This window comes from Mixophyes fleayi, chromosome 8 (genome assembly GCF_038048845.1).
Source record: "Mixophyes fleayi isolate aMixFle1 chromosome 8, aMixFle1.hap1, whole genome shotgun sequence".
In the NCBI taxonomy this organism is placed as follows: domain Eukaryota; kingdom Metazoa; phylum Chordata; class Amphibia; order Anura; family Limnodynastidae; genus Mixophyes; species Mixophyes fleayi.
The window spans coordinates 6,262,988-6,277,492 of NC_134409.1; the positions used below are offsets into that span (position 1 = coordinate 6,262,988).

The 14,505-nt window shown below is 39.9% G+C and overlaps 1 protein-coding gene across 16 annotated transcripts in view; it reads right to left on the bottom strand.

Annotated features, from left to right (window-relative positions):
* DAB1 (DAB adaptor protein 1) overlaps nucleotides 1-14,505 on the bottom strand; it is a 540,644-nt gene that overhangs the window by 25,996 nt on the left and 500,143 nt on the right. For 11 of the 16 annotated variants that reach the window (XM_075181742.1, XM_075181737.1, XM_075181738.1 and 8 more), the window contains 2 exons: nucleotides 14,437-14,496; nucleotides 110-157 (listed from right to left, as the gene is read on the bottom strand). The exons of 1 other annotated variant lie outside the window; for it this stretch is intronic. In XM_075181742.1, coding sequence (XP_075037843.1) covers nucleotides 110-157; nucleotides 14,437-14,496 — 108 coding nt within the window. The remainder of the gene's footprint in view (nucleotides 1-109; nucleotides 158-14,436; nucleotides 14,497-14,505) is intronic. 4 more of the 16 variants (XM_075181753.1, XM_075181751.1, XM_075181752.1 and 1 more) reach the window with 1 other exon arrangement.

Below are 14,505 nucleotides of genomic sequence, written 5' to 3' on the forward strand. Positions count from 1 at the left end.
CTTCTTGTTCTGTGATTGTAACGTTGATTTTTGTTATTGTAACATTCTAATGTATTCATTTTGTATCAAGTCCTATCATTTTTTTTTTAACTTCCAAAACCAATCTTACCTCTATGACATCATAAAGATTTTCATCAAACGATATTAAGTCTCCGTTCTGTAACAGTAAAGAATGACTGATGAGAGTGAAATGGATAACACAATCCAGAATAATGAAAATGAGTGGACGAATATGAAAATGATGCATCATATGACAGGGTGTAGAGGTAATGTCAGGCACATTAGGGATATTAATGGTAATGAAAGATAATGCCGTCTATTTATCACCAAGACAGTGAGTAAGAGAACAGGGTGACAAACAACCTATCTGGGTGGCTTCCATTTAGGTCTCGTCTTCTAAAGGTCACTGTTATAGTCACTCACAGATGCCTGATGCAGAATAAGGGCTTGTAGGAAATAAAAATATGTAGAAAACCTCCCTAACTATGAATATGGTATCTTCTGTCCTCCTTCAACGGCATGGGACAAATGGAATATTCTAAAACACCTGCTTCATATAGGGGCCTCTAAAAATGTAACTTTTACTTGAATATGTCCAACGCTGGCATATTCTGAGGGGCGAGAATGGTGGAAAAAATATTTTGGACCTTGAGAATTACAAACACAGCAGCAAGAACATATTTAAATGAGAACTCCATACGGGACCCCAGGGGCAAACGCAGGATTTGTAGAGGGGAGTTTCCACACCACACCACCAGTGGGCATGACCAGCATGCATGGGGGCGTGGCTATAATTTTACATAGTGCTTGGCTGCTCTCCAACTCTTCCTATCCCCATAATATACATGGGCAATGCTGCCTGCACTATGTGTGAAACGGCAGCAGGGTCCAGCCACCTCAATTATACAGTGCCCCAGGCTTGGTGGGGGGTTTCCAGGCACTAGGAAACCCCCTTTAGTTTACCTATGTGACTCTGGGTCATGAATATTTGGGATCCCATCAGTTGGAATAATACTCTGCCCATCCAACATCATTGTTCCCTGGGATAATGGCTATGGGTGTATGAAAATGCAGAAATTCTGTTTGTGATAAAGCCAAATTTCAGCTACAAATGTGTGAATCGCAGCGAATTGCACTATATTACGATTAGTACAGAGGGTCAGAGAAAACTGGGCGTGCACTTGGTTAGATAAAACAGAACTAACATGACGTTCCCCCTTGACAATGTGGTCAGTCCGGACTACACAGGGTTAAAGTAAAACACAAAAGATAACATAAAAACAGCCAGCATCACCCCTTGCTCAAATCTGTAGCCAGTCCTAAGAATTGACAGCATGGGCTAGTCTTTAAATTACCAGGGAGACCCCTGTTTGCTATATCGGGTTTTCTGTTGTGCTAGAGAGTACCCCAACCCCCCAATCCAGGTGACAGAAGAACCCAAGAGTTATTCAACACAGACTGCTGACCTCTTGTGGGTGTGGGGTCAGTTTTCAAATGATTTATTTATTTTTTAAAATTTAAATTGTGCTCGTCCTGTAAATATCCTTATATGTGTGTGGGCACCTTCCAACCACAGTGAAATCCACAGGTGAGACTCTGCTTTCCTTCAACTCATGGTGTGTGTTCAACTAAAATTGAGTGAATGCAGCCAATGGAATCACTAGTAACCGGTGACATCACTGAGCACTTCTGAATTGATAAGCTGCCTGCTGATAACGATTGGTTGACCTGAAAAAAATGGCTGCCTCCACTGTAGGAGAGAAGTGCACTTTAAGGCTCATCATGCAAAGTACCCTATAATCATATGTTGAATATATAAAGAAACCATGTAACATAAGCACTTTCTATACTGTACATCGAACAGATGTCCACCTGATAAAACTTTTGCAAATACCAAAACCTTGAATAATTATTTATCTGCATCGAAATATAAAATCTCTTCAACTGTTCAGTCAGAAGTGAAATCCGTTCCTCTCCCCCTGTACGGGCACTATAAACGAACCCGAAAACTATAATAAAGATCGTTTAGAGCTGTACTCATTAAAACCGGCAATATGTGATAAGAATACTTTCACGTATAAATGAGATAATTACAAATAATGAAATGAAAACTCGAGTTTCATCAATATCATTATGCAGTTAGCATGATAATTATTTCATTAAACTTTAAAAGTAATTTAATATCAGAGAAACTCATTTTCTGTAGGAAATCCAATGATTTCAATAAGAAATGGTGAAACCGCTACTGTCTTTTATTGTTTATTTCTTTACGGAAAGTGGGCGTTTCTGGGTGGGGTTTGTGATCGGGGCGGGGCTTATTTTGCTCCGATTGTGTGTTGACACACATACAGAAATCTTAGTTACACATATTTGCAAATGCATGATAAGCCACCTGCCCCATCACGGCGCTTCTGCTAATAGGGTGGTGCTAACTCTAATCAGTGAGAGTCCCTATATTTAGGACATATATATATGTATCTATGCTGTATTGCCATTTGGAGGAGTTTGGGGTACCTCTTGGTAAGTTAGCTCTCAATTTAAAAAACACATATGTATGGCCCAAATATAGGGACTCTCACTGATTAGAGTTAGGACCACCCTATTAGCAGAAGCGCCGTGAAGTGGCGGGTGGCTTATCATGCATTTGCAAATGTGTAACTGAGATTTCTGCATTTTTATGTACAAGTAGTAATAGCAGCTCCTTTGCTGTTTATAGCAGTGTGCTGGGGGATTGTTCTCTGCGTTTGTTCCTTTCAGGATAACCCCACCCTTTCAAGCACCTGCTATGAACCTATAAATTGATTGAGCAACTTCCACTTCTGTATTGACACACATACACACACTTAGGTCCATTTGTATTTAAAATTGTTTTCTGATCTAGGAATCCTTATTTCTAATCCAAGATCTGGCAAATTCTGAGGACTCGCATTTCCTTCTAGACTGGAGAGCTCATAACTTTGCATTCTACATAAGTAGCCAGTGTTTGCTGTATTAGTACGGTGACATAAATTTGGTCAGCATTTAAAAAGTCAACAGAGTAAGTTGACAATTATATTAACAGAATTATTAGGTCAACAATTCACATGGTCAACAGTATTCTTAGTGGTTAGGTTTAGGGCTGGGGTTAGGGTTATTAGTGTCAACCTAATAATACCGTCTAGATTTCAATGGATCACCCAATAATACTGTCTAGAATTGTTGACCTAACAATACTCTTGATGTCATTATTGTCAACTTTCCAACCCTTCCTATATTATGGTGTCGACCATATAAAATGTCAATCATGCAAATGTTGGACGTATTTTATCACACTCAAAAGTCCAGACTCGGAAATAGGACTGAAAAACAGGTCATGTTTTCAGGATTTCTGTCTGTGTGGAAACAGTTGGGATAATTCCCGACCCAGTAAAACAGATGAACGTACCTGTGTGTGATTAAAGATATCCGGAAAACATGACCTGTTGGTGATACTTGAGGACCAGAGATTACAGCCCCAGGTGTAGAGAATTAAATAATTGCACAAAAATACAGATGTATGTAAAAATAATATTCAAATCTATTCAAATGAAGTCCCCACAATTCTCCACCACGGTTATGTTAGTCTGGTACAGTCCCCAGGCGTTAATAAGCGCACAGGACGACAATATATTTCTGCAAGAGGAGATGCTTTGAATAAGGAACAAGGTGTCAGCAGGTTTGATGTTCAATGAGCATCTTTACATAATTCCTGTGCACAAGAATGAGTCATTGTAATGTAGTGATAAACTGTATAATGACAGCGCGTCTGAGAGACGTGTCTGTAAATATTCAAAGCAAGAAGCTGTAGAAAGAACTTACAAAGTGGGAGAGAACTTTTATTCTGAGGTTCTTGCTTTATCATTTTGCTGCAACATTATTGTTCCTAAGTGCCCAAAAAAAACCCTGACTGAATGAGGAATATAATCAGTTATGTACATACTGTGCTAACAATGCAAAGCCAAAGTCAAACAGCTAAAATTGCAGATTTATTGGGCAAATTATTATTATTATTATTATTCTTTATTTGTTGGGCGCCACAAGGTTTCCGCAGCGCCGTACACAGTACAAACAGTAGACTAAACAGGGTAAAACAGTACAAACCAATAAACAGAAATACCAATGCTTCAGAGACTCCAGGCTGGGTGATGTAGTAAACATGGAGCAGAAGAACGGTAAGGAGACAAGAGGGATGAGGGCCCTGCTCATGTGAGCTTACATCCAAATTTAACAATTGTCATTTTAAGACGCCATGGGGGGTATTTAATTGTCCACGATTTTGTTTTTTAGACCGCGTTGTCATTTTTACGCTGTTTTTTATAATTTTCGAGCTGGTTAACTTTACTCGCAATTCAATTCCATTTTAATGCTACTTTTTTTTCATGAAACGGTCCTCTCGCGGCCCAGTAGAAGGTCTATTGAAAGTATAGGGTGTGCGAGAGGCAGCCACGTTAAAAGCTATTCAATTGTTTTTTAACGCGGCGCGTTAAACAGGTCAATATGTTGTTTTAGCTCCTCTTTGGAGTGTGATAAAAATAAAAAACCTAAGAAAAGTATTTGAAATCATGTAATAATGAAAAAAAATATATAAACTAGTTTATCAGTAATGCCTAACGTGTAAAAGTTGATTTTCTCTTTAAAAAATAATGGAAAAAAAATATATAAATTAAAATCACTAATTAAATATATTTATGTATGTTTTTGGTACAAATATGTATATACTAATGTGTTTTGACATGGTATAGATGATTCTATAGTAAAAAATAGTTAAATAAAAAAATATGCTAAAGAAAGTACTGTAATGTAGAGTTTATCAATAATGATGGTTGTGTAATGCAATCTATTGTATGCCAATCTTTTATTTGCGTTGCACATGACCGTGTTAAACACTCCTTTTCACTCCCCTAAAAACTCGCAAACACCAATGATTAACGTGTGGGGGGCAGCGTTCCCTCTTTTTCAATTGAATTGCACGAGTTTTCACGCTGCGCTAACTAAAAACGGTCGGTATATCAGGTTTTTTTTAACGCTGCGGGGAAAAATAAAAACCTTGCGGTCAATTGATTATCCCCCACGAAGCAGATTAAATTAGCCGGGATGTCTGGCTGTGCACGTTGCAGGCTAATGCGGTACGGAAAAAACTCTGCGACAAATTGAATCTGCCCCCATAAATGATATAGGGGCCTATTTACTATTTATTCCCCCCACTGCAGCGCTATGTATGCTTTGCGCTAAGAAAATCACTTGTCACTTTTTCAAATGAATATTGCAAAGGCAACTGAATGTTACCCAACTGCCCCGATAAGGGGTAAGAGCTATCTTACCGCTTTGTCAGGCCACCTCTGTGTGCAATAGGGTCGATAGGGGCTTCTCTGAATATGGCAGGGCCCCCCCTCGTGTTGGTAGGGGTACATTAATGGTAACGGAACAGTATACTAACAATTTCCACAAGCATTTGGCCACTGGGGGTGCGTTCTGTTGGAACCTATCAATTGATTTTTAATTTTATCCTGAATAACGTGAGCACCTCTGTTTTCTCAACCATATCCCAAGAAGGTGCTGCGGGATTAAAATCAATTCTGTGAATGTTTTCTAATAAATCAGGAAATTGCTGGGTACACTGGATATCTTGTCAGCACACGTAGAAATGCGAACAATTACATTACTTGTGCATATTTCACCAGTGACACATGTACAGATAATGTGCCTCTCCAACTCCGTTCTTAAACGAATGCAAATACGCGACACATTAGACGACTCGTACCAGAGATAGGCAGGCGCTGGGTCATCGCTCTCTGACGATATGACAGCAATATTTATGACTATAAAAATACAATTTTGAGATATCACAGTTGGAAAAAAAACCCCTCTTTAATAAATGTGTTATAATTAAGGTGACGAGGTGCTGGCGCTGAAGAACCAGTAATAATATATATTATTGGTAGTGGTATACATTGTGAATCAAAAACAAATATGGGAAAAAAGTCTATTATGTTGGTTCAAGGATTGTCACACAGGAGCTGGAATTTAAAAATGATCCATTGCAGGTATATAACCTCTCCCACCTATTGTTTCCTGAAAAGGGCAGGACGATGCCGTGCACAGAGCAGCTTGACGGGGTCAAGGGAGTCTAATTTATAGCCTCCAAAAAAGGTTATGATATTTTCTAATGAGGTTCACAAACTCATTGCCGAGGGTTGGAGAAATGGCCCCTTCAACACTTTAAGGGTTTGTGACAGAAAATGACGTGAAATACAGAAAAACTTCAAGGAAGAACAACACGCAAAGGAAATTAGATCCCTGATATATTAAAAACTCTCCACGGTATTCCTGCAGCGCAGGAGTTGTTAAAGAAGAATTATATTAAAAAATGAAATTTTTGCTTTATGGGGGTCAGTATGTTAAAATATAGAGCTTACTTACCTGGGGTACAGTGTTCTCTAATCCAGTGGGTTCCAAAATCTCGGAATGGAACTGAGCTTGTCTCCTCTATGCTGTTACTGTTTGCTTGTTTCAGGTAAGCTGAGTGGGAGGAGCACTGACAACACAACTGTGACAGCAGCACAGAGCAAGCCAGCACAAGACAGCTGGAGGAATTGGGGTGCCCGCAGTATTGTGAATTGCCGCACCCAACATAAGTGTAATTTTAGATTTTGGATATGTTTCAAATTTATCCTATGTATCAGGATTTTGGATCCAAAATAAAAGCTGCTGCGCTATTTAGAGTGGATCATGGTGGCACAGTGGTTAGCATTGCTGCCTCACTGTGCTGGGGTCATGAGTTCGATTCTCACCAGGGCCCTATCTGAGTGGAGTTCATATTTTCTCCCCCTGGGCTTCCTCTGGTGTTTCAGTTTCTTCCCATAATCCAATATTTTACTGCACGAAATTTAGAGTATAAGCTCCTCTGAGGCAGGGACTGATATAAATGATTACATATCCTCTATACACAGTGCTGTGTACATTGACCAATTGTGTACTTCAAACTAATTATTAATCAGATTACCAATTTGCAAATGTCCAGAGTCATGTTTTATTTATTACCAATACTTAATTTGTAGACATCTGTGACATGATAAAAGAAGAACATCATTAATTAATAATTTAGGGCAGCAATCCCATAATCTCTTTTTAAGCGCCAGGCTGTAAGAAGAATGTTGGTATTCACCATTTCCCCTTGTTTTTTTCTTCCCCTTCAGGCTGCTATCAGTGATTTATGATTCTGGGCTACCATGGCAACCACAGTCACGTGGCACATGATTTAGTGAGCAGAGAGACTTTGGAACTCCCATCTGAGCTCTGTCTGCACTGTGACATCCTCCTTCTCCCCCATCTGCCATCACATGATGGAAGACCTCTTTGTAGTATGGGTCCATGTTCGGTGGGAGGTGCTTCTCTAACACAGCAGAACCAGAATGAATGACATCTGTACATTGAATAATATTATTCATGGCGCCTAACAAATAAATGATAATAATAATAATAATGGAGGCGGGGCCGATGATGTCACAGCAACTAAAGTGATGCACTCTCAGCTCTGTGGATTGTAGTAGATCAGGACACCGACCTAAAGGCACAGAAGCGGCTTCATCTATAATGGAGTATAAGGTGAAGTGTGGGGATCAGGGCTAGTGCTAGTACCTCCGGCGCCCCCTGCTGGGAGTTGGCCATTTTAAGACACCAATATTGTTTTATTTGGTGATTAGCGTAATGCAAATGACATAGGCAGCAATTAGACTGTCATCCTCTGCTCAAAAGGGAATTTATTTGTGTTCCGGGACATAGTGAGCGGTGCCTCCTGGTACCGCTGCCCGTACGACTGTCATCCAGCGTGAATAATGGTGAATTATTTTAAACAAAAATAATATACACCAAGAAAGGAAACAGTAACTTAGTATTATAGCTTACAAGTGACAAGCTGCATACGGAGGAGGTTATTTGTGTCACAAAGTTTCTTCTTTTTAATTAGATCAGAAACTGCAGCATATCAGCAAAGACAGCTCAGAAAATGCAAACTCAGATAAAGCAGCGCCGTAAAACCTTCACATTTGCTTATTAATGTCTGTGGACATAAAGTTATTATTTATTTACTTGATTTAATTATTCTGTGCAATGTACAAGCTATAACGAAGTATAAAGAGTTGGAGTCTAGTGGCCGAGTTGGTTCCAGTAAAAACCAAGGAAGTTGTTTTAAAAGACCACTAAACCTACAATATAAGCTGTCTGATATAACAGAGATACTAATAACATTCAATAATATATATGGAAACGTTTCCAAACATTGATGGAACTTGAGATCTTTGACATTGTGTTTGCATTTGCTATGTAGCTTCCGAATGGCATTTTCTGCAAAGCAATCTCAAAGAGAATGGATGCAGGATCCCTCAAATGGATTACTGGCAGGATGTCTGCTGTACGTAGCAAAATATCTTCCCCACCATTACAACGTCATGTTAAATAACTTTAGTTCTAAATAGCTCCTGAAACGTTTACATATACTGTATACTGGACAGTGTCACTAGCTGTTCTTTTATATAGGTCCTCTGGTGTTTTCGTTGTATATTTATCAAACCTTTTAAAAGGGAAAAGTGGAGGTATTGCCCATAGCAACCAATCAGATTCTAGCTATCATTTGTCTTGTACACTGTAGACGATGAGAGCTAGAATCTGATTGGTTGACATGGAGAACGCCTCAACTTTTCCTTTTTAGAAGCATTGATTCGTTTACCTGGATTGGCTTCAGTTGCATTAAATAAAAAAATAAAAAATAAAAGAAACTTTTGAAAAAAATGAGATTCCACGTTTAATAGAAGTGTAGACACCCCCCAGCGAAAGAGTTATAACTGGTGATACCTGGATATTGTCTTCACCAACTCCTATATAGGGTAAGCCTTGTGAATTCACATACATTGCCGGCAAATTTGCTGTCAGAAAGCCTCTGAAAAACATAGCCCGGTAATAAAGAATATCCCATACTTGCCAACTCTCCCTGAATGTCAGGGAGACTCCCTGAAATAGGGGTGATCTCCGTCACTCCCTGAAGAGTCTGGCATTCTTCCTGATGCTGAGCCAGTACAAGACGTGGTTGGCTTCGCCATCTGTGGCATGATGACACAGTTCAGAAATTGTGTCCTATGTCCATGTATTGATGACTATGGAGGTGGCCATTTTCATGGAGACCAAGATTTAATCAAAGACTGACAGGTAAGACAACATGACTTCAGTAATGGAGACAGAAATGTAAAAGACACTTCAGTCTGTAGAGATATATTAGCTGCTTTTCTTTAACGCATAGTTGCCTACTCTCCCGGAATGTCCGGGAGACTCCCACATTTCTGGGAGACCTCCCGAGCTCCCGGGAGAGCAGGGTGACCTCCCGGTTCTCGCCCCCACAATAGATAAGTGACGGGGCGGGCCTTAATGATGCAAACATCGTGACATCTTAGCCCCGCCCCCTGCTGTAATTGTCCAAAATTGTGACAATCATTTAGAGGGCGGGGCCAAAATGATGCATCTCACCTCGCCCCCGCACGCAGACCTCCCCTGGGATCTCCCTGAAGCCAACGAGAAAAAGTTGGCAAGTATGGAATTACCATTACATAGACAGAGCGGAGGATGCCATTTTGTAGCCTGAAAATGCAGACTATGGAGGGGAATTCAATTAGTGTTTCCGAAATGTCCGCTAGACACTTCGCGGTGGAAATTTGATAGAAATCTCCGCTCATTTTTCCTCACACTCCATAGTGATATGTGGGAAAATGAGCTGCAATATCTACCCTAAGTGCCGTAATTGTGCGCAGCTCAATGTCCGCGCTCCACATCGCCAGCAATTTAATCTCCCCCTAAGAATTCAGTAGTGACTATTAGTGTCTCAGTGATGTAATTGGTTACTAGGTTACTGACTGCATTCACAAATTGGCTTATTACACAAAATGGCCGACTCCCCCTGTGTGCCTCAAAATGGCCTCCGTCACGTCACCAGTGAAACGGTCTCCTGAGCTGTGTGTAGGCGGTGGGCACACTGTAAGCTCGGTACATATTGCCAGGTAGGGCATAGTGGCCCAGGCGGTAAAGAGTTACCTCAGCTAATATTAGAAGGAAATGTCAGATTTGACATATGAGATAACGTTGTCAGAGCTGATTACATTGTGGTTGTACAACAGAACCTAATTAAGACTCAGCACTGACAAATGCCTTGATTTAATCTAACGATCCGCGTCTGCCACGACCGATCTACCAAAATAAATGTCAAAGGCTAAAAATGTACTTTGAAAATTAGGCAGGGAAAATATAAGCGTGAGTTATCTGTTACTGTGAAGGCGCTTTATGGAGTCTGCCGTGCAAACCTCAGAACAGCGCACAGAGGGGCCAAAGTCTTCCCTAATTTATTGTAACATTGTATCACTGTGCTTTAATTACCACAGGGCAATATTTGACTTCATTATCAAAAAGCGATAATGTAAATGTGTCACCTTCTATCTAGTCCTAATTAGTGGTTTGTTTATACAATTTTTTTTCTGTGTTTCCCATGCATTAAGTATGCATGGAAAATGTGTTTATTTTAAAATCATTAATTTACATGTAGTGTTTGCACAGTTAATTTAGTAAATTCACGCTTCCATTTTTAGATTGTTAATGTTGCATTCATTATTGCTTTGCATTTTTTAATCTTTGATCTTCTTAAAACTCCAGGTTAATATATACATATTTTGTAAAAAAATAATATATATAAAACACATACAAATGAGTAATATTGCATTAAAAACATGTATGTATTTCTCCTCTGTGGGTAGTATTTGGCTCTCTTTTCTTTAAAAAAAAATGTAAAATGCACCACAGAATTATACTGATAAAATGCACAAAGGATTGAAAATGAACCTAAAAGTTAGAGCAAATCCAAGTATATTCTGAATGTAGTTTTAATAATTGACATGGAGACAGCCTTGTAGTGGAGCCCTGTATGTAATATGTGACCGCTGGTGATTTATAAAGCAGGAAACACAAGATGAAGGGCTAGATTTACTAAGCTGCGGGTTTGAAAAAGTGGGGATGTTGCCTATAGCAACCAATCAGATTCTAGCTTTCATTTATTTACTACTTTCTACAAAATGACAACTGGAATCTGATTGGTTGCTATAGGCAACATCCCCACTTTTTCAAACCCGCAGCTTAGTAAATCTAGCCCGAAGAGTCAAAAGAATAAAACTCCATCCAATACGAAAACTGGAGATTTGGTGGACTTAACCAAGGGCGAGTACACGCTATAGAAAATTTCTCCCGATTCGATATCGTTAACGATTTTACCAACGACTGAAAGTCCCGATCAGCAGCCGATTCATGTGTACACACTATACACGATTTACACGAGTCACCTTCATATCTGTGCTCTTCATCTGTCATAATCATCGGCTGAAAAGATGGTGACTCTCTAAACTCTATGTAGATCTATAGACACTGCCGGTCCTGAGTGCCTACACACTGCAGGATTGGAACAACATCGTTCCTTCGTTGAAAGAGATTTTTAGTCCGATTATAAAGTCAAATGAAATGATACGATGAGCTTTGGAACGATAATAATTCATCGTTGTACACACTAATGTGATATCGGGCCGAATGGTCGTTTATCGTGTGATTGGTCTGATAATCGGGTGAAAACCCTGTAGTGTGCACCAGCCTTAGATAAATCAAATAATATTATCCTTTAAAGTAGACCAGTCATTTATTCATAAAACTGCAGTGGTGTCCTTACAGTATAACTGTATAAACATTAAGTACCAACTTTTAATATAGTATTCCCACAAACTTAACTACAACTGTAGCAGCATCCTTCCACAGCTACGAAAGGTTCCGCTAACAGACTAAACTGCCTTCAAACGCTTTGTTGACTGACACTGCGCAAATACAGCGTCACACAGACAGTCCAGCGTTCCTGACATTGTATAACACCATAAACATAAGAAAAAGCTTAGTCCTATGTGGACATGTCCCATGAACAGTAAATATTGTAACGGGTAGTGTACTATTTACAGATGTTAGTTAATTAGTGTTTGAATTGTGCACAATAATGGCGCCCCCCATCATCAAATAATAAGAGTTGCCCCCATCATAAATAAATGATTATGGTCCTAGCTATAAATCAAATAGAATTGACACCGTAATTAAAACAATACATTAATATTGGCTCCTTAATAAAAGGATGATTACCCCACAATTAATAATGCGGTTTGATGTGCGGTTTTATATATAAAACACCAAAAAGCGATTTGGCAAAACTGCACTAAAGTAATTCTCCCCCTAACGATTTCACTATGTATCATATGGGGAGTTTAATAAAAATATTCAACTGCTTTAATATAATATATATTATTAGCCATTTACACAGTGGGGAAAATGTCGTAATTAGTAGTAATAGTCGTTTTATCTTTCAATATTGAAGAACATACAGAACCAACAACAGGAAAATATTCCAGAATTATGGAACATTTTTAAAACTTGGAAAGAAAGGCGTCCTCCAATCTGGTCTGAGTTAGAGAACGTCTCTCTGTGGTTTGCGGTATATACATAATGCAGGATCTGTCGGTGATTGATGCCTTCATTTACACGTGATGATCTGCGGTCACACTCTGCTCTCCGCTAGAACAAAGCAATTATAGTATTGACCTCTGCTGCGCTGTCAGGGCGAGAAGTGCGACAGCCCCTCAGAGAGAACTTCGTCTATAGAGAGATCACTGTCTGTCCCGTCTCTCTTATTTACATGTATCCAGAGATATTTCACAGATGGGATTGTCTCATACGTGTGCCACTTGTGTGCGCTACAAGGAATGGGTCTATAGAGGTGAGGGGAGGTAATGGGGGTCTAAGACTTCACAAGCACTAGATTACCCAACCCGAAGGTGACCACACCTCGTTCCCGCTCTGCCCCCCTTCCAACTCTAAATCTGTTCACATATTTTACATTTGCCCCCACCCTGCTGTGCAACATGGTCCTTTTTGCTTTGAGCCCTTAGTGAGAAAATTCCCGGGGCAGCGACATGATGTGAAGAGGGGAATGGAGGCAGCAGGAAGCCACAGACTGAGAGTTATATAGTGGGAGGAGCAGGGTCCCCCAGCAGCACAGAGTATATCAGGAGATGAGTGATGTGTTAGTGAGGACAGGGCTGCATGTGACAGGGGCAGTGACATGATGTGAGGAAGGGAATGGAGGCAGCAGGAATTCACAGACTGAGAGTTATATAGTGGAAGGAGCAGGGCCCCCAGCAGCACAGAGTATATCAGGAGATGGGTGATGTGTTAGTTAGGACAGGGCTGCATGTGACAGGGGCAGTGACATGATGTGAGGAGGGGAATGGAGGCAGCAGTAAGCCACAGACTGAGAGTTATATAGTGGAAGGAGCAGGGTCCTCCAGCAGCACAGAGTATATCAGGAGATGAGTGATGTGTTAGTGAGAACAGGGCTGCATGTGACAGGGGCACTGACATGATGTGAGGGGAGGAGGGGAATGGAGGCAGCAGGAAGCCACAGACTGAGAGTTATATAGTGGAAGGAGCAGGGTCCTCCAGCAGCACAGAGTATATCAGGAGATGAGTGATGTGTTAGTGAGGACATGGCTGCATGTGACAGGGGCAGTGACATGATGTGAGGGGAGGAGGGGAATGGAGGCAGCAGGAAGCCACAGACTGAGAGTTATATAGTGGAAGGAGCAGGGTCCTCCTGCAGCACAGAATAGTGATGAATGAAATTGATGCAGGAAGACTGTTGTGCACTACACACCTCTACACGAAGGGAAGTTTGTACATCCAATAAGGTAAATGTGCTTAAGAAGATTTTAGGGATTATGCTCCATATTACAGAGAGAAAATATTTTTAACCAGAGAATCAAGAATTCCATATAGTAGATCTCATACATTTACATGCCTTTATAACTAAGTTATATGGAACAACTACATAAAATACTTGTATATCACATGTCAGATCTTAATATATTTCGAGTCATAATGGGAAATATGTAACAGTGCGGTATAAGGAATTTAAACAGATATTCCTAAAAAAGCCCTTGAAGAAGTAAAATAATCAGTGTAGCAGCAGAAAGTGAATTCACATGTTCAATAACCAGATTTAAAAACAGAAATTCTACTTCCAAGGTCAGGTGGGATTTATAAATTCCGTCTCTTACAGAAAGTCACAACGCACCCACATAGGACACATAAAAACACTTTATACAATGTTTTATACATATTTCCTATAGCAATAAGAAACCAATTTAGCGCTAACACACAAAGACCCACGATATATCGTTATATTAAAAATTACAAATATAATAAATGCATCTAATATGGTGCCAATATCATATAAACTAGACACAAATAATGTGACTGTTTTATCGATCTCATGAATTGCTTAAGATAAGAAATTATACGTACACTTATCGGCTGACTTTTTGGCACGTCATAGACACCTTCTTTCTTATGGCTGGTAGGAACCTAGAATTA